At 57.1% G+C, this 23,436-nt stretch overlaps 2 protein-coding genes across 4 annotated transcripts; both read right to left on the bottom strand.

The window, feature by feature from the left end:
• Positions 1-354: 354 nt before the first annotated feature.
• SAMD1 (sterile alpha motif domain containing 1) lies at positions 355-3,372 on the bottom strand. The gene is made up of 5 exons (XM_025457774.3): positions 2,310-3,372; positions 1,594-1,888; positions 1,408-1,504; positions 1,200-1,311; positions 355-1,091 (listed from the first exon to the last, which is right to left on the bottom strand). The coding sequence occupies exons 1-5, from the start codon at positions 3,291-3,293 to the stop codon at positions 933-935; spliced, it is 1,647 nt and encodes a 548-aa protein (XP_025313559.1). The 5' UTR covers positions 3,294-3,372; the 3' UTR covers positions 355-932.
• Positions 3,373-4,576: 1,204 nt separating this feature from the next.
• PRKACA (protein kinase cAMP-activated catalytic subunit alpha) lies at positions 4,577-22,433 on the bottom strand. 3 transcript variants are annotated; one of them, XM_025457777.3, is made up of 10 exons: positions 22,179-22,433; positions 14,449-14,510; positions 13,860-13,988; positions 10,936-11,034; positions 9,807-9,889; positions 8,858-8,984; positions 8,659-8,754; positions 8,438-8,560; positions 6,544-6,708; positions 4,577-6,129 (listed from the first exon to the last, which is right to left on the bottom strand). In XM_025457777.3, the coding sequence occupies exons 1-10, from the start codon at positions 22,222-22,224 to the stop codon at positions 6,004-6,006; spliced, it is 1,056 nt and encodes a 351-aa protein (XP_025313562.1). In that variant the 5' UTR covers positions 22,225-22,433; the 3' UTR covers positions 4,577-6,003. The 3 variants fall into 3 exon arrangements, with proteins under 3 accessions (XP_025313562.1, XP_025313563.1, XP_025313561.1); XM_025457778.3 differs by lacking the exon at positions 22,179-22,433 and adding an exon at positions 18,726-18,816; XM_025457776.3 differs by lacking the exon at positions 22,179-22,433 and adding an exon at positions 18,548-18,719.
• Positions 22,434-23,436: the final 1,003 nt, after the last annotated feature.

The following is a 23,436-nucleotide window of genomic DNA, read 5'->3' as shown; positions in this document are numbered from 1 at the left end:
TGCTGTGCTGAGCCAGTTGCCTCTTCCAGAAAGTGGGTTTTTTTATGAGCTCTCTGCCTCATAGGGCTGCAGACAGAACGACTGAGAAAATGCTCGTAAAGCCGAGTTAAACTGCTGGTCATTCAAATATTTGAGTGCCTACTGTGTGCCTGGGTACTGCTCTGAGCGTGGGGAGATGACCCAACTGAGCAAAGATCCCTGCTCTCCCTGAGCACTTCTTGTCCTAGCAGGCTGTGGGGCAGCCTCATGCACTACCTGTCTTTCTCCTCAATGGTCTTAACTCTAGCCCCTCCCAGGAGGCTGCTATAGCTCTTCCTGCCCCTCCCCCACTCCATTCATAAAACTCAACTCCTGGCATTTTTTTTTAAAACTTTATTTAAAAAACCTTCGGTGCAATATTAAAAAGCAATACAGCCAGCTGGAGCGACAACCAACAGAAAGAAAGGAGAGGGTTAGGGAAGACCCAGGGACCCCACCCCAGCTGTTCCCAGGGGCTGGAGGCCAGAGGCAGACTGGGATAGGGCATGGGTGGTGGGGGAGAGAAGAAAGGCCACCCATCAAAATGAACAGGTAAAACAGAACATTTATATAGGAAACATCTGGGTGAACTGAAGAGGATCTAGGGTAGATAGGAAGCCCCCACTTTTTTTTTTTTTTTTCCAAAAATGTCCTAGACTTGGGGGGAGGGCTGGCCTCCTGGGATGAAATGAGCAGGCCCTGTCCCACCCCACACTCCTCTATTATGGAGTACAGGATGTGCTGGGGGCCAAATGTGTGTATGCTAGGAAAACACAGGGAAGAGATGAGAAGGGAGGAACGCCCCCTCACTGGAATCTGTTGAGGGCTGAGTGTCCCCATCCAGCTCCTGGACTCTGGGGGTCTTGGGTGAGATGGGGGCTGGAATGGGCTGGGGCAGAGGGGAGGCTGGGCGCTCAGCCTAGAAAGCCATCGGGGTCGTCATCCTCAAAGTGGCCTTGCTGTAGCACCTTGATGTGGTGCTCGTAGATTTTCAGGGCTGGGCCCAGGCGGATGGACAGGCCAGTCAGCACATCTGTGCGCTGCATGAGCAGCAAAGACTTGCCATCAATTTCCTGGGTGGGACAGAGAGAACGAGCGAGCAGGGTCACAGCAGGGTCAGAGCAGATGCCCTCCCACTGAAGCCCTGGAATAGAGGGGTACACTGAGAGATGGGAACTCGCCTGCTCTTGGAAAGCTGTTGCCTGCTCCGGGAAGCCGGCCTCGGTGAAGTACTCGACCACATCCATCACCGTCCACTCGACAGGGTCAGCCGGCTTCTCTTTGCGCCCAGAACTGTGTCAGAACAGACGCAAGCAGTGAGCTGCAATCCTCCCGGTTCTGTTACACACATGTAGGCAACACCCCCATGGCTCAAATACCCCAACTTACGGACAGCCAAAGGGGGTTCCATCAGCCCCGGGCAGGGCTGGTTTTCCTGGGGGCAAAGGCACAGGGGATGGGGAGTCGGGCCCAGTGGCAGCAGAGGCTAGGAGAGAAAACACGTACGCCTATGGCTTTGTCTTGGGGTTCAGTTCCTCCCCACCAGGCAACACCCTTCAACTCAGAGATCCCTACCTGACCCCCCCTCCTTATTCATGGCTGCCATGGAGAACACTTGGCGGGTACCACTGCCCGGTGCCGGCCCCCGGCCTTCATCCTGGCCCTGGTGGGGTCCACAGGGCGTCCACTCCTTGACCCTCTCCTTGGCACTCTGAGGGCCTCGCTCGCCATTAAGCTGGTGGTGCTGGGCACCTGCTGGACGGTCACCCTCAGGCACCTCCGAGCCCTCGGACACATCATCTTCCTCATCCTCATCTTCGTCGTCTTCTTCCTCCTCTTCCTTCTCAAGCACTCGCTCTTCTCCACCTCTCTGGTGCCCGGGAGAGAGGCGGGAAAGGTTAGTGGCTGTTCTGGCCCCGGGCCCAGACCCTGCGATCCAGGAGCGAGTGGTGTGCTTAACACCCACCTTTAATATCAACACGGACTAACTTTTACGCATTCAGTCCGTGCCAGGCTCTGTGTTAATAAAGCCCTCAGTAGCCAAATCTCACTAAACTCGCTCAACAACCTCAAGGGGTCGCTACTGCTATTAAGTCGCTTTCTACAAGCGGAGGAAACTGAGGCTCGGCAAGATTAAGTCACTTGCCAAGGTCACCAGGCGCCGAACCCGCAGGAAAGACGCGAAGAGCCAGGGCCGCCCGCCACCCGGTTCCTCCCGGGACTCGCGCCCCGCCACCAACTTCGCCCGCACCTGCCTACCGCGCGGCACCCCCCTTCCCCAGCGCGCTCACCTTGCTCCGCGACGCGCGGGCGCTGGCGGCCGGCGGCGCCCGTCCGGGCCTGTCCCCGCGGGGCAGCGCGAGCGCTCCGAGGCGGGTGCGCTCCAGGCGGCCCCGCGCTGCCGCCTCTTCCTCCAGCAGCCCCTGCACGCGGCCGCGGGTCAGGCGGCCGCCGGCGCCGCCGCTGCCCCCGAGGTAGCGCACGACTTCCCGCAGGCTCACGGGCCGCGCCGGGCCGCCGGCCCGCGCCGCGCCCCCCTCCGGCGGCTGCTGTGGCTGCGGCGGCGGCGGCTGCTGCTGCTGTGGCGGCGCCGGCGGCTGTGGCGGCGGCGGCGGCAGCGGCGGCTCCCGGGCGGCGACGGCGGGCGGGGGGGCGCGGCGCGGGCCGGCCGGGGGCGCCACTGCCGGAGGAGCGGCGGGCGCGGGCGGCGGCGCGGCCAGGGGCGCGGCCCGCTGCGCGCGGGGGCCCGGCTGCGCGGGGCCGGGCGAGGGGGGCGCTGTGGCGGCGGCGGCGGCGGCCGCGCGGGGCGCCCGGGCCGGGGCGGTGGCGGCGACGGGCGCGGGCGGTGGCGGCGGGGCGGGCGTGGGCGGCGGCGCGGCGGCGGCGGCAGCGGCGGCGGCGGCGGCGGCGGCGGCGGCGGGGCCCCCGCGGGGGGCGCGCGGCGGGGCCGGCGGGGTGGCTCCGCGCCGGGGCGGCTGGACGCGCGCCGCGTTGCGGTACGAGATGCTCCCCTTGTAGCTGACCCGGAGCACGGCGCGCTGCTGGATCAGTTTCTCGAGCTCGGCGCGCGTGCGCTCCGGCTCCGGGCCGTGCCGCCGCCGCACCATCCGGCAGATGCGCTCCAGGTCCGGCCGCGCCTTGCGCGAGCGCAGCGAGTCGATGGTGTCCAGGATCCACTCTTGGTAGTGCGGGGAAGCGGCGGACGACGAGGCAGCGGCCGCCGTGGTGGCGGCCGCCGCCGTCTCCGGCGGGGGTAGGGCCGGGGGCCCCGCCATGCCTCCCGCCCGGCCCGGCTGCACCGTGCGCGCTGCCTCCCTCCCAGCGCGGCGCCCCCCTCCCCGGCTCCCCTCCCTCCGCCGCTGCCCGCCTCCTCCGCCTCCCCCCCCGGGGGGCGCAGCGCCTCGGCGGAGCGGCGGCGGCGCTGCTGTTTCTTTGCAAAAAAAAAAAAAAAAAAAAAAAAAAGCGAGAGAGAGGGAGCGAGAGAGAGAAAAAACAGTGAGAGAGAAAGAAAAGAGAGAAAAAAATATGCACACACTCACTCACTCGCACGCACGCACACACAGACCCGCTTCTGCTGGGCGCGCGCGGGGCCGGGGATGCGAGGAGGGAGGAGGGGAGCGCGGCGCGGCCGGCCCCTCCCCGCCGCCGCCGCCGCCGCACGCGCGCCCTGCGCCCGGGACACTCCGGCCCCCCTTCCTTCCCTCCCTCCCTCCTCCCCGCCGCCCGCCTTCCTCCCTCCCACCCCCACGCGCCCGCTTTTAAGGTGGAGCCCGGGCCCCCCGCCCGCCCCCTTTACCCTGCGCTCTCGCTCACTCTGGCTCGCTCCGGCCCCCCCTTACAACTCCCGCGCGCTTTTTAAGGAGGCGCCGTGGAGTTGGCGCCGGGGCGGGGGCGGGGGAAAGCGGCGGGCGGGGGAGGGGGAGGGGAGCGCCGGGGGGAGGGGAGAGGGGGCGGGCGGGGCGGGCGGGCGGCGCTCGGCCGCCCTCCAGCCATTGGGCGCGGGACCCAGACGTCCCCGGCGCCCAGCCCCCCTCTCCACGCCTCCCCGGCGCGCTCCGCTCTCGGGACCGCACTTACCGGGAACTCGCCGCCCGCGGGCCGGGCCGCTGCGCTTGCCGAGCGCCGCGGGGACCCTCGGACTGTCGCCGCCCCCGCGCCCCAAAGGCGCGCTTGGCCCCGCGCTCCGCGCCGAGGTTGCGGGGAGGGGGGCGCGCACGGTCCCCCCCACCCTCTACCCCCCCTGCCAGGGCCGCCCCCGCCGCCGCTCGGCCTCCCGGCGCGCCGGCCCCAGCGCCTCCCTAGAGCGCCCTCTCGGCCGAGGGCTGGACGCCGAGGGGGCGCGCCGCAGATTCGGGGACCCCGAATCCAGGGTCAAAGGGCAGTTTGGCGCCCCCTTCTCCTGCGGGGGGGTGGGTAGTGGCGGAATTCTGGCCAAACCCGGCTTTACAGGGACTCCAGGCCAGATCCTGATTAGCCAGGACGTTGGGGTCCGAAATTCTCTGTCCAAACCCCCGGGGGTATGTGGGTGGGTGACCAAAGTCGGGAACACCAGCGACACTTTTTTTTTTAAACAAAACTTTATTGGTAATAGTTTTCAAATATGTTTACAACAGCACACTGTTCAAGAGGAAGTCGCGTCCTTCGCAGCACACAGGTTGAATCGCCCCCGTGCCCACCCGGGGCCCCACCCCAGGCCTGAGAGCTCCTCCTGGATGGGGAGAAGTTATGAGAGGGACAAATATGGGGATGAATGGGGGTGGCTCCCCACTTTTCTGTTCAGAGAGAAAAAAGCACAAATGGGGGGAGGAGAAGGGGTGATGGACAGCTGACAGCTAAGCAGAGGAGGAGCGCCCAGGATGGGGGGGAAGGGGACGGAGGCTGCTGGGTGAATAAAATGGGCAGCCCCTCCCTAGCAACCCTGGCCTTGAACCCGGGACATGAGGGGGAGGAGGGCTTTGCCTTCTTTTTTTGGGGGGGGGGGGTTGCCTTCCCAACTGAGCTGAGGAGGCTGGGCATTAAAATCTAGCTCAGAATAAAATTAGAGTTTAGGGGGAGTGCTGGTGGGAGGAAAGACCCTGGGCTTGGAGCTCCCCTTCTATCTTTTCGGGGGACAACTCCTCTTTGGCAGGGACAGGGGCAGCTGCTTTCTTTGTCTCGGCCAGAAGCCCAAGGGTGAAGAAAGGTCTGTTGGGGCGGAAGGGGACAGGGGCTTCCTAAAGGGGCTGAGACCCTTCGAGGCTTGCCAGGGGACCCCCTGGGTTGGGGGGAGGTGGGCAGAGGAGCAGAGTAGATTAGCAGCTTGGGGCGGAGGTTTGAACCCCAGCTCCTTCCTTTACAAATTCAGTCTGCTTCCTAGCCTTGTTAAAATGGATTTGGGAAAGGGGGGGGCTGGGAGGGGTAGGGGTAGAGGAAGGGGGGGAGGCACTGGTGGAACTTAAATAAGATTATCTTTTTTTTTTTTTTTCTTTTTTAAATTCTAGCAAGCAGCCCACTGAAGAGGTCACTAAAATCTCTCCTTTCCAGGCACCACTGCTCTGAAGAGAAGGCTGGTCTTTCCTTCATTTGCCCTTAGTGGGTGATGCCTGTGTTCAGGGGAGGTGGGGATGGAGTTAAGTTTGGGCCCCTCTTTCCACACCCTGTCCCTGAATATGCCAGCAAGACATGGTCTGACTGGAACTCAGAAACTCATTTAAAACAGGCAGAAGTGGGCTGGGTGGTGGGCTTCTGGGGAGGAGGAAGGCAAAAGCAGTAGGGGTAGGGGCAGGAGGGTGAGGGGATAAGGGGGAGCAGCTGGTGTTTCCATTCCTCTGAATATCTGACTTCCTGCTCCCCCTACCCTGGAGGGTGGGGTGGGGGTGAAGTTAGATGCAAGGAACTCTGGGGCCCTCTGGCTGTTCAATCCAACCCTCCCACCCCCCCCACCAAAAAAAAAAAAAAAAAAAAAAGAAAGAAAGAAAGAAAACCCATGGGGGCACAGGCACACCCCTAAAACTCAGTAAACTCCTTGCCACACTTTTCATTGATGGAGACTCGGATCTCTTCCTCCTCATAGTCGTCAAAATTACTCGTGTCCCCAGGGCCTTTAAACTTTGGTATGAAGGGAGCTTCCACCTGGAGAGGGGTCAAGAACCACTCAGACCTCAGTAGTCAACATAATCACCCTTACAACAATAAATATGAATGGCCTAACATTCATGAGATAATTTACTCTGACCCAGGCTTGAACTTACCATGAGAGTGTGGTCTCACTTTTACAACCTAAGAATCTCATTATAGCCAATTCACCAGAGGGATGTCTCCTACCCAAGGTCACAGAGTGACCAAATGACCCCACGGTCCCACTTCTAGACCCCCCACCGCTCTAAGGTGCCTCAGCTAGATTGACTCCAAACCTGTGGCCCATTTTCAGATGCCATTGCCTTTTCCATCTCTCCACTGACAGCCCTCCCTGGGAGCTCATGGCCGGCTCCCGAAGCCTTTGGTGCACATATTCAGTGGTGGGACAGGGGAAAGGAAGCGGCCCACCTTCCTCTGATAGATGGCGATCCAGTCAGTTGTGGCAAACCACTTGTGGTTCTTGATATCGTTCACCCCATTCTTGAGGTTCCCGAAGCGTTTGGTGAGGTCCACCTGCAACAGGTTCCGTAGCAGATCCTTCAGGTCAGAGCTGAAGTGGGACGGGAACCGCACCTGGGGAGGGGGTCAACAGACAGGGTGGGGCATTTGTCTGGAGTCTGGGGATCCCAGAATGCTACCTTTGCCTCCTAACAGCCCTACTGGGTGGAGAACCCCCAACTTGAGTGTGTTTTAGAATCCCATTAAAACAGCGTGTGGGGCCCCCTGGAGTATCTGAATCAGGAGTTTTGAGAACCTGTAGGTCTAGCGTGTTCCTCAGCCATGCTGATGCTTCTGGACAGGGGGCCACTCTGAGAACTGCTGCTCTCGGGTAAAGACTAGGATGGTTCCCATTTTAGAGATGAGGAAAGAGGCTCAGGAGGGTTAAACAGCTTGCCAGAGGTCACACAGAGAAGCGGGACAGGAGGGTTTCATCTTGGGTCTGTTGGACTCCAGAACTTGCATTCTTAGCCACTGTTTCCTAAGGCAGCTCTGCTGGGGCCTGGGGACTTCTGAAATATTCATGGTTCTGAGAGAGATGACTGTTCTTCTGTTTCCCCCTCTTTCTCTCCATAGCTAAGGCTCTTCCACTCTTTAAGGCTCAGTTCAACTCTTCCAGAAATTTCCCCAAAGCCTTGTTTGCAAGTAGTCACTGGGTTTACAGCTGCCACAACTAACTTCCAGCACGGCTCTCCAGCTTACATGCTGTATGACCTTGGCCATGGCCTTTAACCTCTCTGGGCCTGCGCCTGTCTCTCGGGCTTGGGGCAGATATCCCAGAGTTACAGGAGGGAGATAATACTGCTGAGCGTGTGAGAACTGTAAAACGCTACAAAGAAGGCAGTTATGGTCATCTTCTTCTCTTGCCCCCTCAGAACAATCTATGTTTTTTTCTTTTTCTACTTTGGGCCATTTTCCCTACAATTTATTTTCTGCCTGGTGACAGACACTTTGTCTTTTCTTTTTTAGTGACCCCATGTCGCAGCTGATTTCTTTCTTGGAGAGGCAAGCATCTGGTTCCCCAGTTCTCATATGGGTAGGATGAAGCTCAGAGGGGCAAAGGCACTTGCTCAAGGTTTCAAAGCCAATGGGTGGCTGAGCTAGACTTGGAGCTAGGCCAGCGTCCCAGGCTGAGCTGGGAGCTGCTTCCACTAATTCCCGGGCTAAGTGGATGGATGGCTGGGTCCTCTCAGCAAGGCAGTGAGCTGAGGGCAGAGATGGGGCTCCCACCTTGTCTTGAGCCCGTGGGGTCTATGATCATGTTCTCCAAGCCTGAGCTTCGTCACTCCTTTCAAGTGCTGGGGTACAGCCAAGGGGGTGCATCATGGGATGGTGAGCACATACTGTACTCTGTGACAGCTCTGCCCCCCACCCCCGTACCCCAAGAGTTAGCAAGTCTGCATTTGGGAGAGGACATATGGGCTGCATACCCTAAGTGACCCCGCAGGGTCTGGAGCAGTACCCAGGAACTGCACACAGTTGTTTTTCTGCTGTGTAACTTGTGAAGACTCATGCTCAGTGGGACGACTGGAGGCAAACAGAGCCTCCTGTCGGGCAGGGAAGGTGTTCAGGTGAGCCTTGGGGTTCTGGAAGCCCTTGAGGTTATCAGCAGTGTGGGTCCAGGATTAGATGGGGAGGTGGTGTGAGGTGCTGGCCTCTTAATGTGACTGGTGCATCCAGCTTCACTGCTTGGCCTAACTTAATGAACTTCTAGATTGTTCTGACAACATGCAGGGCTCCACGGTGATCAGGACTGGTGGGGAAGGATCTGTCTGGGGGCTTAGCCCCCAAATCCAGGTCTCACCTTCCCAGAGACAATCTTCTCATAGATCTGGATGGGCTGGTCAGCAAAGAAGGGTGGGTAGCCAGCGGCCATCTCGTAGATGAGAACCCCTAGGGCCCACCAGTCCACAGCCTTGTTGTAGCCCTGCAGTGAGAGGGGAGTATGATGTGAGGAGAGGAGGATGGGGAGGGGGTGCAGGTGGAATGGGCCTCAGGGCAGTAGGATGGGCGGAGAGTGCCTACTTTGCTCAGGATGATTTCCGGGGCCAGGTACTCGGGGGTCCCGCATAAGGTCCAGGTGCGGCCTTTTACACGCTTGGCAAAACCGAAGTCTGTCACCTGTGGGCACAAGAAAAGGCTGTTGGCCAGGAAGGAGGGCGGGAGGGGCATGGATCCAGCCCACAGCCGCCTGGGCCTACCCCTCGCCTGCCCTGGTAGGCACCTGAATGTAGCCCTGCTGGTCAATGAGGAGGTTCTCCGGCTTCAGGTCCCGGTAGATGAGGTCAAGTGAGTGCAGGTACTCGAAGGTCAGGACGATCTGGGCCGCATAGAAGCGGGCATGCGGTTCACTAGTGGGGATGATTGGGGAGGTGACAGGTGAGTGCATGTGGTTATGCCCAGCATGACCTGCCCACCCCTACAAATGGTCTAGCAGCTGCCCGACAGAGCCGCCCCAGCCCAGCTATTCCAAATACATAAGCAGAGCAGACTTCTTCATATATGGCCCCAAATGGGAAAGAGCCCGCATGTCCATTAACAGAGGAACATGATCAGAATGTAGTAGATTCATACAATGGGAATTGTCCCCAACACCACTACCACGACAAACGATGAATATGCTCAGCAACATGTCTAGATGTTAAGACGATTATGTGAAGCAAGAGAAGGAACGGAAAACTATAAACTCTGTGATTCCATTTATATCATGTCCAAACCCAGACCAAACATATATATGGTGTTTGAAACCAAAAAGGACAACTGCCTTCTTCAGGGCGGCAATTTGCCAAGAACGGGGTTTGAGGGAATTTTCTGGGGGGGGGATGGAAATGTTCTCCATGGTATTTTGGGTGGTGGTTTCACAAGTGTATGCAACTGTGAGAACACAGAGGGCAGAACGTTGAATATCTGTGTATTCTGTTGTATGTAAAGCACATACCTATATAACTAAGAAAAATGATAGCATAAATTTTTAAACTGCCAACTTAAACAGTGAGCTCTAAGTCACCGTTTCTGTTTTGTGGTGGTTGGGAAATCACAGATTCCTCGGCTCAGGGGCAACAAGAACCTAGACAGACAGGGAGAGCCCACTGCCCGTCCCCAGATGGCTTGGTCATATGGTGACACCTGTGGACACCCCAGGCTTGCTGTGTGGCAGGGGCTGGCCGGCTCACCTGAACCTTCCGATCCGCCGCAGGTGCGAGAACATCTCCCCGCCAGGCACATACTCCATGACCATGTATAAATTCGAGTTGTCCTGTGGGAAGCAGCGGCTGATCAGGCCCCTGCTCCCCAAGCCCTGGGCCCCATTTGAAGGCCTGGTGTCCTTCCATAGCAGATGTATGAAAATGAAGTGACAACAACAATCCTGGCTCCCATATGAAGCCTGTTTGGAGTGCCAGGCACTGTACTCCCTGAGCCACCCGTCACATTTCCTTCTGCCCACAAAGTAGGAAGGGTAGCTGGTATCCTGCTTCTAGGGGGTCAAAGTGAGGGCTGGCAGGTGGGGTGTTAGGGGACCAGCCAACATGCCTGGGCTGGAGAGAGGACTCCATGGTGGCTCATGTCTGAGACTGTCTTGACCAAAGCTTGAGATTACAGTTTTGTCACCAGTAAAATGGGTCCTGGATGGACTAGAGAACTGGTGGGGCCCCAAAACGAAAATCTGAAGCCCCTTGTTAAAATTACTGCAACTTTTAAGATGACAGCAGCAGAGCTTTAAATCACACACGGGGCCTGTGTGACTGTCTGGGTCTCAGGCATTGAATGGCTGTCCCCAGATCTTGTGATCACAGCTTAGGACAATACCTAAAATAGCTCATGTGGGGCACTCATACTGTGCTTGGAATGGTCATGGCTACCCCATTAGGTGGGGACTGTTATAAGCCCATCTTATAGACAAGGAAACTGAGTCTCAGGGACGGTGAAGTCACTTGCCAGCGTCACACGGCCTGGAGGTACACAGAGCTAGCATTGGAATCCAGGCTGCATGGCGCAGTTCGGGCCAGTGGTTGTGTGTCAGGTGCTTGCTGTAAAACGGAGAGGTGGTTTGGAGGGATGTCAGCCAGGTTGGGTGATCTGCCCAAGGTATTCAAGCTGGAAGCTGGCGGGTCCAGGAGTTGAACACAGGTCTACCAGAGTCTCAGGCTGACTCATGCCCCCTAGCATCCCTCCTCTGGGGCTCTCCTTTCCTGTTAGTAGGCCTGCTTCCTCAGGCAGCCACTGCTTGCCCTCAGCCCCCACCCAGCTTTGGGGAACCTGAGGCTGTACTGCTGAGCAGTGACCCTGGCCTGGGGACCCCACCTTGAAGGAGAACTCGAGTTTGACGAGGAACGGGAAGTTGACCGCTTGCAGGATGCGCTTTTCGTTCAGGGTATGCTCAATCTGTTTCAGCTTCACGACCTGTAGGGGCAGGAAGGGAGGGCAGAGAGGAGGGTGTGTGAGAGGTTCCTTCTTTTCCCTGATACCCAGAAGTAGGGCCTGGTAAAGTCAGGGGGTTGGGAGAGTCAGAGAAGGCTTCCTGGAGGAAGGGACAGCTAAGCTGAAACTGAAAAGACAAGCAAGAGTAGTGCCTAAGAGATGGGGGCTTTAGAAATACCTTCCCTGCATTCAGAGCAACCTCACCACAGCCACTCAAACCCGAGGCTAATTGTTCCTCAGCTGTCCCCAGCAGGTACCTCACACATAGTGACAAGAGCCCTGAGGGGCATGCACTGTGCATGTGGCAGTTTGGAAGACTCAGATGCAGAGAAGGGAAGTGACTTGCCCAAGGTCACTCGCAGCTAGTCAGTGTTAGGCCCACATGACTCATGCAGGCAGGTTGGCCCTTTGGTCAGCTCTGATCTGCTGTGCTCGGGCATTTCCTGCTCTGCTCACAGCTGGTGCCATAGGTCTACACCTGCACTGTCCATTGAGTCCACACTAGCCATGTATGGCTGCTGAGCTCCTGAGATGTGGCTAGATGACTAGGGAACACAGTTTAAAATTTTAAGTTTCAGAGGCACCTAGGTGGCTCAGTGGTTGAGCATCTGCCTTTGGCTCAGGTCTTTTTTTTTTTTTTTTTGGCTCAGGTCTTGATAGCAAAGGTCCTGGGATCGAGCCCCGCATTGGGCTCCCCACAGGGAGCTGGCTTCTTCTATCTATCTATCTATCTATCTATCTATCTATCTATCTATCTATCTATCCATTCATTCATGAGAGACACACAGAGAGAGAAAGAGAGAGAGAGAGAGAGAGAGAGAGAGAGGCAGAGGGAGAAGCAGACTCCATGCAGGGAACCTGACATGGGACTCGATCCCAGGTCTCCAGGATCACGCCCTAAACCGCTGAGCCACAGGCTGCCCCAGGAGCTGGGTTCTCCCTCTGCTTATGTCTCATGAATAAATAAATAAAATCTTTTAAAAAAATAGTAAAATAAAATTTTAAGTTTCTAAAATGAACATTTAAAAATGGATATTGGGGGGCACCTGGGTGGCTCAGTGGTTGAGCATCTGCCTTTGGGTCAGGTTGTGATCCTGGGGTCCTGGGAATGAGTCCCACATTGGGCTCCCTGTGGGGAGCCTGCTTCTCCTTCTGCCTGTGTCTCTGCCTCTCTCTCTGTGTCTCTCATGAATAAATAAATTAAATTAAAAAAAATTTACAGGGCAGCCCAGGTGGCTTAGCAGTTTAGCGCTGCCTTCAGCCCAGGGCCTGATCCTGGAGACCCAGGATTGAGTCTCATGTCGGGCTCCCTGCATGGACCCTCCCTCTGCCTGTCTCTCTGCCTCTCTCTCCCTCTCTCTCTCTCTGTGTGTGTCTCTCGTGAATAAATCAAGTCTTGAAAAAAAATTTACAAACGGAGGCTTGGGGTGCCTGGGTCCCTCAGTGGGTTAAGCGTCTGCACTGGGCTCAGGTCATGATCTCAGAGTCCTGGGATCAAGCCCCATATTGGGCTCCCGGCTCAGCAGGGAAGCTGCTTCTCCCTCTCCTCTGCTGCTCCCCCTGCTTGTGTGCATGTGCTCTCTCTCTCTCAAATAAATAAATAAAATCTTAAAAAGAAAAAAATCTATTAAAAAAAAAAGGACACTCAAGGTAGTTCCTGGGTAACTTAAGCTTGATTAGAATAATGCGGGCTATGTGAATCTGCTTTTCCAACCTCTCTGCTTTTTCTTGTTAGAAAGTGAAGACTAGAAAAGTAAAGACTTAACATCTGAAGAGATGTAAGTATAAAATACAAACGGGACTTTGAAGACTTAATACAGAAAAAAATTGAGATATCTCGTTAATGATATTTTTACACTGGTTACATATGTTCAAATTACAATATTGTAGATATACTGGCTTAATTAGAGTACATTGCTGAAATTAATTCTACCTATTTCTTTTTACTTTTTTTTTTTTTATTCTTTTTACTTTTTTTTTTTTTTTTTTCTTTCTTTTTACTTTTTAAAAGGAGTTTCTAGAAAATTTAAAACCAGGATGCCTGGGTGGCTCAGTGGTTAAGCGTTTGCCTTTGGCTCAGGGCGTGATCCCCGAGTCCCAGGATCGAGTCCCACATCGGACTTGCTGCAGGGAGCCTGCTTCTCCTTCTGCCTCTCTCTGTCTCTTGTGAATAAATGAATAAAATCTTTTTTTTTTTAATTTAAAACCATATATAGCTTGTAATACGTTTCTACTGAACAATGCTATCCTACAGCAGTGTCTGGCATAAAGTAGGGTCTCAAAAATATTTACAGAAACAAGGTCTATGTGGGGCGCCTGGGTGGCTCAGTCAGTTAAGTGTCTGCCTTTGGCTGGGGTCAGGATCCTAGGGTCCTGGAATCGAGCTTTGCATCGAGCTCCTGGCTTAGCGAAGAGTCTGCTTCTCCCTCTCCCTCTGCCACCCCCAACTCCTCACTCCTGCTTGTGTTCTCTTGCTATCTCTCTCTAATAAATATATTTAAAAAAAAAAGAAAAGAAAAAAGGTCTGTGTAAATACAACACTTTCCCCAGGACGACTTCTGACTTCCTTGATATAGACTAGGTGTCTGAACCCATGTCCACTACCTGGATTTCCATCAGTGGCTGGTCCGGAGGGGAAGGTTCATGAAGGCAGCATGGGCACTTCTGGCCCTCGGGTCTGGCACATTATGGAGGCTCAGAAAACAGTTGATGAATGACAGACAGGGAGACCACTCAGGCAGTGGGAACAGTCTGAGCGAAGGCCCAGTGTGGGGAGGATGGTGGTCTCCTGGCCCAGCCATGCTTACCTTCTGTTTGTCGAGGATCTTCATGGCAAAGTGGTTCCCGGTCTCCTTGTGCTTCACCAGCATCACCCGCCCAAAGGAGCCCGTGCCGAGGGTCTTGATTCGTTCAAACTGATCCAAATGGGCTGTATTCTGTGGATGGAGGATTTGGGAGGGTCAGGGATCCCCTCCAGGTGGGAGCAAGGCCAAGGTCCGGGGCATCCCCTCTGCCACCAGCAGAGGGGGCCCAGAGGAGTGGGTGGAGTGCTGGGGGTGAGGACAGGGGGCGGAAAAACAAGATGGCGAAGGACACATTCCTTAAGGCGGATGGCAAGGGCCAGATCCGGCCCTGGCCTGGGGCCCAGGCACTGCTGGCAGCTGCGTGGGGGGCAGGGGCCACCAGGTGGAAGGGGGTGGTGGGGTGGGGGAGTGTGGCAGTGGGCGATTGGGTGCCTCTGCCCAGGAGTCCCCATGGGCATCTAGGGAGCAAATGGGGGCAGGTCCAGAGACCTCCACAAGGCCCTAATAGTCCTCGCCATGTTACAGGGACACAGCTGTAGGATGGGGGGCCGTGTGCTCACCCCTCGAGGCTCTTCCTCCAAGGGGGGCTTACCTGAGCAGGATTTTCCCATTTTTTAAGAAAGTCTTCTTTGGCTTTGGCTAAGAACTCTTTCACTGAAAAGAAAAGAGAGTGTGTTAGGTAGAGACCCCATCTTATCAGGGTGGGCCTAGGCTATTCCTGGGGAGATGCTCATTTGTGCAAAGTGGGACATAGCTGTCTCAGCCCAGAGACTGACCTTTGGTAACTTCAGGTACCCTGGCTGAGCTGGAGGGCAGCTTTGGGGGGTCCCAATCTGGGCTGGGGCCTAGGCCCCCTTTATTCAGAGAAGTGGGATACAGCCTCAACTCTAAACCAAACGGGGTGCAAGTTGACTCGGGGGGTTACTCTTAGGGGTACAGAGAGTGGCGCTCAGGCCAGCCCACCCCCACTCGCCCCAGTTCTGACCGACATTCCATGGCCAGGGCCGACGCCAGCCAAGATATTTATAGCCTGGGGATTTGGCTGCTCCTCCAGCCCCTTCTCTGGGGAGGCCAGGCCCTGGGTGGAGGCCTCTGGGGCTCGGGTAGCAGGCGCCCTTGGGGGGGCTCAGCTGTTGCCTTGGCCCCCAGCTGGCCCCACTCCTGCCTTTGCCAGTCCTGGGGTCCTTCTTCCAGAGCTGGTTCAAGGGGGGCCTTACCCAATGCCCATGCTCTATGGGCCCTTCAGCACCCCAAGGCAACATCACCATCTGGCTAATGGTGAAGACCTTCTGGTGGACCCTGGGCCTACCAACTTTCCTTTGACCCATTCTTCCCATTTACTATCCTAGGAAGCTGAGGCTTGAAAACAGGCATTCTCACCAAGGCTGAGAAGGAGCCCAGCAAAGCAGTAAGGGGCCAGGACTCTGGGACAAGATCAAGTTCAAATCTTAGCCTGGTCTCTGATGAGCTGCGCAACTGACCTGACCTCAGTTTTCCTCATCTGTAAAATGGGATTAACACTAGTAATGACCTGGTAGGGTGGTTGTGAGGACTGAACAAGTTAATCTTGGCAAAGGCGGTTGGACAGTGGCTGGTACAGGGTTAGTGCATTATATACACGTTTTTAAAGATTTTATTTATCTGACACAGAGAAAGAGAACACAAACAGTGGGGAGCTGCAGGCAGAAGCAGGCTCCCCAGTGAGCAGGGAGCCTGATGAGGGGCTTGATCCCGGGGATCATGACCCGAGCTGAGCTGAAGGCAGACACTTAACCAACTGAGCCACCTAGGCACCTCATGGGTTAGTGCATTATAAATGGCAACTACGGATTCTGTCTTTAAGTATTTCTAAAAACTGTGATACAAAATATGGGGGCTGAGGGAGGGGTGTGTGCATTGACCTTTCAAACTTTAAATGTACAGCCTGGTGGATTCTTGCGCTACTGACCTGTCCTTGTAACCACCATGCGGGGCCAGGCACATTGTTGTTCAGGGACCCTTCTCGTGTGTCAGTCCTGTGCTGAATGCTTTCTATGCTTACTTCCTATCCTGATGGGTCAGAACTGCTATTACTCTCATTGTACAGATGGGAAGACTGACCAGGCCTGAGGTTGCCGGCCGGACCTCATTGCCCACAAGATTAACTGCTTCACCCTTGGCTGGAGGCAGTGCACCGGAATGGCCCACAGACAGAGCTGTCTTCTATTCTATTCCTTGATGTTCCTGCAACATCTGCCACCCTCAGGGGTTCTGCACACTTGCACTTTGGCTTTTGTCTGTCATCTGCCTGGACTACCCAAACACAGTGCTAGGAATCCCACACAGCCTCATGGGTAGGCACCACTCCCATGGGCCCCAAGACTCCCCTAAGCGTCTGGGGAGAAGATCCTTCCATGGGGCTACAAGTGTGGCAGATGAAGACACTGTTGGCCAGGAAAGCCCTAAAATGAGTGACGGAGCAGACAGGGGGCAGTCAAGAAATGGCCAGGAGTCCTAGGCTGGTACCTGGCTGGGCCATCCACTGCTTGAGACCTCTCTGAGCCTGAGGGCTGCACCAAATCCAAGGCTTTGGCTAGCAGAATCTTTTTAGACATATAACACCTTCCTTGGAAACCTACAAACATACACACTAGATTCTGGATGAAGGTAGCCGTGGAGAGGGTACCCTCTTGGGGCTTCATCTTTGCCCACCCAAGAAGGCAACGGAAGGGGTGTGGTAAGAAACCAGAATGCCCAGTCCTGTTCCCCTGAGAACTGCCATACTCTGCTTTTTCTTGACTCAGTGGGCCTGTGCCTTTGGCTGTCTGCTAGTACCCCACTGAGAGGCTCCAGCCCTAATACAGCCCTTGTCTGGACTCTCAAAGTACTAAAGGCCAGACTGTGTCCCCTTTGGTGCCGTTGGCTTGCCAGATTTGGGCACAGTTGGGAGGGGAGACAGTGCCAGAAGAAATGGGCAGATAAAGGGGGATAATGATGGGGGGAACCCCAGCCAGGAGCCCCCATACTCACCTCTGCTTCCTACCTCTTCCAGCAGAGGGTGCAATGCAATGGGGGGGTGGAGAAGGATAGGGTGATCTGGCACCCATCTGCCCCTGGCCAGGGAGGCTCAGGGTGCTGGCTGTGGCTTAGGGGCCCAGAAAGCGTGGTGCAGGTAGGCCAGGAAGCGGATAGTCAGGTGGGCCCAAAGGAGCAGCTGCAGCCACAGCTGGAAGGTGGTCTCCGAGTCACTACCCCGGCTGCTGCCTGACCCCACATCCATTCCAGGCAGCCCTGGACTCTCCCTGCAATCTTCCCTTTGCAGGGAAACCAGGAATACGCAAAGCCTCTGAGCTGGCTTCCTCCGGAGGGCCTCAGGGGACCAGGGAGGAGGAGCTGGTTGCCAGGGAAGCATTTAAAGGTACCTGCTCCCAGCTGGCCAAGGTTTGCAAAGGCCCTCCTTGGCAGAAGGCAGTGGGAAGATTCTCCTGAGGGTGTCCCTTCTGGCTGGCCTGGCTGCCCCAGGGGTGGAGTGCTAAAGCTAACTTCCTGTTCCAGGGACTTCACTACTCCCAAGATGCCAGGTCCTGTTTTCCTCAGTGGGTGAACTACCCAGAGGATGGCACCGGATGTGCCCAGGGCAGTGCCCACTGGGCAGAGGAGAAGGAGTTAAGGTTCAGGCCCAGGCAGCAGCAAGGGGCTCCCTGGGGGCCAAAGAGGCCCCAGAGCCCCGTTAATTAGCTGAAAGAGCGGATGGAGAGAAAGGCGTGGTGGTTGGGGGGAGTGGCAGATGCAAGAGCCACCCTATCCATTCCCCAAAGTCCTCTTTGAACTTGGAGCCCCCAAATCCCGCTACCCTGAGAGAAAAGTGGGTGCGTCTGGATTTGTCTTATTCCTGTGTAGAGGCAAAAAAGGGACCGACAAGCGCAGGATGTCCTTGGCCTCTGCCAAACGTTGCCCTGTGCTTGGCTCTGCTTTCAGCCATGAAAGTCCAACCGGAAACGAAAGGCTAAACCTAGGGGTGGGGGAAGGGAAGGCAGCCTTGACCATCTTCCTCCTTCTTTCCACATCCCAAATAAAGTGGAGGGTCAATGGTAGCTTCTCCGAAAGTGCCCAGCACCCGTGGCCCCTGCTAACAACAGGAAGTGGCAGAGAAGGGAAATCCAGCCAGCTGCTGGCTTATGAAACCTGCCCCCCTGCCATGTCTCCTATGGGGAATTGAGGGGGGGTGGTTGCCACCCTCCACTTGGGCTGGGTTTGATTTGGGCTAACAGAACCCCAGACACCCCTCAACAAGCCAGGGCCACAGCAGGAGGCAGGAGCCCAGCCTCAGACTCCCCAGACAACCATCACAGCACACTCTGCCCTCCCAAACCTGTTTGTCCTGGGAATTCTGGGGCAGGGATGGATGCCCTGCCTGGGCTGGGACCCCTACTTTGGGCTGGCTGATTTCTCCAATCCAGCTTGGACCCCAACACTGGACTGGACCAATTGCTATTCTGAACTAGACCCCTGTTCTGGACCAGATCACTCCCCAGTCGGATGAGCCCCCATCCTCTACCGAACCATCCACTATGTCCTGGACTCCACCACTGAGCTGAACCAAGTCCCATTCTGAGCTCAGCCCAACCCTGGTCTGGACCATCCCACCGCCTTGGTCCGAGCTGGACCCCCACCTCTGGGTGGACCTTGTCTCTGGATGGGGCCACCCATACCTCCGCTTTTCCCCAGGCCCGCAAGCTCAGGGTTGTTAGTAAGGGAGGGTTTGCAGGGCCAGCCAGGGGTCCACAGACTCTTCCTCTCCACCTGTTCTCTAGACCCCACTGCAGCCCTTCCCTGGCTTGAGGGGCAGAGTGCCTGGGAAGTTGCTATAGCAACAGGGCTCATCCTCACCATCGTTGGTGTTGGAAGCCATCACTCAGTCTTCCTCTCAGGGCACCAAGACTACGGTGGCTGGGAAGGCTCATGAGACCTGCTGCACCAGCTGGGCTGCCCATGCCCAATGCTCTATCTGTAGGGGGAGGCAGGGAACTGTGGGGTGGTGGCAGGAAGAGAAACCTAATTTAGGGACCAACGGGTGCAGGGGAGGGACAGACAGGACCCTCAAGCTTATGTAGGCCTGACTGGGCTGAAGGAAAAGCTGCCTTGGCAGGACCCTCTTGGGCACCCATACAACTGCCAATGCACACAGGGTGTTTGCTACTCTCAGGCTTCTGGAGGATGGTAGAGGGCCACTATTCTTTCTGTTCAGGGGTCTCTGGGGGGGGCACATCTCGCACAGCCTGGATCTGCTTGTCCCTAGACCTGGAGGGGTCTCTGGGGGCTCCCTCTCACCAGCCCCACTCCGTCTGTGCGCCAGCTCCCAGGGGTGCCTTTGGCCAGTGCCAGCCAAGGCCTGAGCTCCACTTGGCCGCTTGTCCCCGGGCCTCTTGGGGCCACTGCTTCTCTCAGTTCTCCAGCTTGCTCAGAGCCCAGAGCTTGGTCTTTTTATATGTCCTCTTAGCATCTTACTCTGGCCTCTGCCAATGGCTTTGGCATCTTTGGGTACAGATCCCTCCTCACCGGCACCCCACCCCCACCCCTCACACCGTCTCACCCCAGAGCTTGTTCTAGATCCCTGTCCTCCTAGGAGGAAGCTGACACTGTCTCCTGCCATGGAGACAGTAGCATGGGGGCTGCAGAATGCCTCACTGTTGCCTACTATGGCTTGGGCATGTTCCTTACCCAGGTCAGGCTGGCAGCTGGCAGATGAAATTCAGGTGCCCCCTGCAGGCTGGCCTGGCTACTGCCCCCACCCCTACCCACATCCCACCCTAGTTACAAGAGGGCAAAGTTTGTCTAATTCCATCCTTTTGGAATCTGAGCTTGGAAGCAAAAAGGGCTTCCTCTCTCATCCTATATCCTTCTCTGAGGGCCCCTGCAAGCCTCTGGAAGGAAGTAGAGCTTGGGACATTTCCCGAAGTTTGACATGGGTCCCACTGGTGGGGCATAAAATGATTTTAGGGATGTTTCACTTGTACAGTTACATTGTATTTTAATGTGTATCAGAGAGAATATGACTGGCACAGCAATCTCACAATTTCATTTATATTACTGCTTAGGTAGGAAAGATCAAACTTTGCATCTGAACAAAGGTGGGTCAAAACTTTATTATTTTAAATTAAGAAAATGTACGCAAATAGAGTAAAAATTAGGGAGGCAGCTTGAGCGTATCTGGGCTGGGAAATTCCGGAGTCTAGGAAGTCGGCTGTAAGCGGATCTGGATGTGAATCCTGCCTCTTTGACATCGTCTGTGTCAAACTCAGATGGCATGTTTGGAAAATTCGGAGAAAACTCTTTTAAAAATCACTCAAGCAGAGAGATCTATGGAGACCATTTAGCCTGGCACATCCTAGATGCCCAATAAACAGGAGTTCTGTTTCATCGTGATAGTCTACTTCTGGGTGTCTGGCCTGCGCTCTGAGAGAATTAGTGTTTCCTTCCAGAGCCTCTTTGATCTTTTTCTCGGGGATCCTTTTCCCTGTGCAGCTTTTTGCCCCACGCCGCGTGTGTTTGATATGCCTTGAAAGTTTTCCAGGACGATGTCATTTCCCCAACTTTCAACTGAGCTACTGCAATATATAGCCACTTGCTTCCACCTTCTACCTCCCAGATAGCCTCACCTGCTGGGGGCCCAGCCCCTCCCCCTCTGCCCAGTCCCCTCCAAGCTCATGCCTAGACCTTTTTTGGTCACTACCCACCTGCTCCTCTGTCATCAAGTGCTCAGCTACAGGCACTTGCCTCCCTGTCCCCCGCCCATCGGTGACATGTCACGCCTTCCCATGGCTGCTTGGTGATTCTGAGTTCTGCCACTTGAATCCGTGTGGGAATAAAGTTCCTTCGGTTTCATGCCTGGGCCTTTCTGGGGGAGGGGGAGAGGTGTATTCAAAGAACTCAGACGTTGGGGTCTGAGACCAGAAATTGGGAAGGGCGTATTTGGACACGGCCTCCCTTTTCAGTTCTGACTATTTCTGGGTAACTGGAAGGGGATCCTAGCTAAGGTCCAGCTACAGGTCTGGAGAGATGACAAATTAAGATCTAGGGGAACTGAGTAAGGGGCTTGAGGCCATTTCTGAAGGCATTTCCAGACACAGAATCTCCCTGGCCGGAAAAGGCCAACATAATTTGGGGACTGAGCGGGGAAAACAGGCCTCTCTCTGGCTGAGCCTTGGGAATGATCAGAATCTATTTGTCTCTTGGCAAAGCAAGTCCTTAGATGTCACTCACTACTCTCCCCAACTGTCATGCCTCAAGTCCCCTTTCTTACCAACCCAGCTCAAGCTGAATGAGCCCTGCTAAACCCAGACACTTCATACCCCACTTTTCATCCTGGGCCAGGAGCGGGTGAAGAAGCCCTGGGCACTGGGCGAGTGACGGAGCCTCAGTTGTGAAACAACCATTTATTGAGGGGCACTCCAAGACGCCTAGAGCTCACTGCATAGCAGGAGATGAGAAGGAGCACTGCTGATGCCACCCCCCTTCCTCGCCCCGAACCCAGGAAAGAAGATGCAATGAATCCCAGCAAGACGGGCTCAAACTTGGCTTCAGAAGCACTGAGGCAGTTCTTTAGGTTCATAAACAGTCTGCTACCTCGGCTAAGGACAGACGTTTGCTTGGAGGAGGGTACACAGGCAGAGAGGCAGAGTGACAGAGTGACAGGATGGGAGAGGGGCAGAGGGACCCAGAAAGATCCTGTCCCCCATGCCAAGTGACACAGAAGGGAAAAACAACGCTGGAGGTGGCTCTGGGAAATGCTTAAGGGGGGCAGCCATGGGTTTGGAGGGGGGTGTGATAAGGTGAAAAGGGGAAGGGCAGGAGAAAGATGGCGGGGGCTGGAGGGGGGAGGGGTGTGGTCACCAAGTGGCCAAGGTCCCTGCGGGGTGGAGGCAGACCCCACAGCGCTCCCACTACGGCAGAAGCCTGGGTCGGGGTCTGGCAGTGGGTCCCATTAGAGGCAGAGGTGAGGGAGGAAGTGGGGGGAGAGGGACCAGGAAAGGAGGGGTTGGGGTGGTGACAAGGCCCCATGTGGGGCCCCAGCGGTCATACGTGCCTTGGTTGGCAGTGACAGCTGGGTGGGGGGGGGCACAGTCTTTGCAGTGGGGGGTGGCCTTTGGCAAGGGGGCCCCTACGAGGGTCTTTTGCGGACCCTGGGCGCCAACCTTGGACAGGCAGGGGGAAGGGGCGCCGGGAGGGGGATGAGCAGAGAAATGGGGGGGGGGGCGCAAAGGGGGAGGGGCCAGGCGGTGATGGACAGGGCGGGGGCCGGCAGCGAGGGGCCGGGATCAGGGTCACGGCCCGGGCACTCACCGCTCTCCTGCTCGCTGCCCTTCTTGGCGGCTGCGGCGTTGCCCATCGCGGCGACGGCGGCCGGGGCCGGTCCCGGAGCTGCGGCGCGGCGGGTGCTGGCGGCGGCCGGCGGCCCCGGAGCGCGCTGGGCGGCGGCGGCGGCCCCTCGGGTTGGCTGCGCTGGCTGCGGCGCCGCGACCCCCGCCCAGCCCCTGCTTCCCGCGTCTCTCCGCGCCCGCCCGCCCGGGAACCTCAGCCCAAGTCCGCTGCTGCTGTCCGTGACGCCCCCGCAGCCCGCCGCTCATTGGCCGAGGCCGCCCTGAGTGACGGCGCCGCGCCGCCGCCCATTGGTCCTCCGCGGCCCCCCCGAGCCGCCATAGGCCCTCGGCTCCGTGACGCGCGCCGCGGACGCCCGGCCACTCGCGAGCTCGCGAGGCCTCAGCGGGGCGGGCCGGCGCTCCTGATTGGCCACGGCTCCCGACAGGGCCCGGGGCCCGCCCGGCGAGGCCGCCAATTGGCGGAGGCGCGCCGCCCGGCCAGCCCCCCGCAGAACCTTCAGTGTCAATCCCGGGGTGAGAGGGCGGGGCGCAGATGCAGCCTACGGCCCGGGCCGGCCGGGCGGGGCGGCGGAGCCTGGCGGGGGGCCGCGCCGCGCTCCGAGGCCCAGGAGGCGGTCCAGGCGGGCGCCCGCCCGGCCCTGTCCGCGCCGCAGTCCCCCGCCTCCGCTCAGTGCGGCAGCGGCCGCCGGCCAGCCACGGTTGGCGCCAGGGCCTCCCCCCAGCCTCCCGGCGCAGCCGCCATCCACCTGCCAGCGGGGGAGGGGCGCGGCGGGCGCCCCGGGTCAGAGGTCGCCGGGCCTCCGGCAGTCGTCATTCATAAGGCCTGGCGCTGGATGTCAGGGTCCAGGCCGAGGAGCCTTCTAGGTCTCCTCCAGCCACAGCCAGGGCTTCAGGAGGATGCTGGGCCCGGGAAGCGCGGGGTGGCTGGGAGGGGGCTCTGTGTCCATCCCCTTGCTGGGCGTCTACCCTGGGCTTGCGCGCGTCAGTAGTAAGAGCTGGCGCTTGTTAAATCCCTTCTTTGCACCAGCATGCTTCTATCACGGAGGTACTATTACTGTCACTCCCATTTTACAGATGAGGAATCTGGGGTACAGCCAGGCTGGGGATCCCCTTTGGGCAACACAATGGGAAGCTGCCCGCTCCCCCCGGAGCAATATGATGACCCTTTTTTCTGGGTGCCCTTTTATTTTTATTTTTAAAGATTTTAAAGTAATCTCTAC

This window comes from Canis lupus, chromosome 20 (assembly GCF_003254725.2).
Source record: "Canis lupus dingo isolate Sandy chromosome 20, ASM325472v2, whole genome shotgun sequence".
Classification (NCBI taxonomy): Eukaryota; Metazoa; Chordata; class Mammalia; order Carnivora; family Canidae; genus Canis; species Canis lupus.
Note: the sequence above shows the minus strand (reverse complement) of the source record. Positions and strands in the feature narration are given on the sequence as shown.

Coding starts and splice junctions, on each gene's coding strand:
- SAMD1 (XM_025457774.3), bottom strand. CDS start 3,293: ATGGCGGGGCCCCCGGCCCTACCCCCGCCGGAGACGGCGGCGGCCGCC. Junction 1,889..2,309: donor CCCGCGCGTCGCGGAGCAAG/GTGAGCGCGCTG, acceptor CCCGGGCACCAG/AGAGGTGGAGAAGAGCGAGT. Junction 1,092..1,199: donor CAACAGCTTTCCAAGAGCAG/GCGAGTTCCCAT, acceptor TGTCCCACCCAG/GAAATTGATGGCAAGTCTTT.
- PRKACA (XM_025457776.3), bottom strand. CDS start 18,719: ATGAGCCCTGTTGCTATAGCAACTTCCCAGGCACTCTGCCCCTCAAGC. Junction 11,035..13,859: donor AGATCCTCGACAAACAGAAG/GTAAGCATGGCT, acceptor CTGCCCCTACAG/GTCGTGAAGCTGAAACAGAT. Junction 8,561..8,658: donor CGGAAATCATCCTGAGCAAA/GTAGGCACTCTC, acceptor CTCTCACTGCAG/GGCTACAACAAGGCTGTGGA.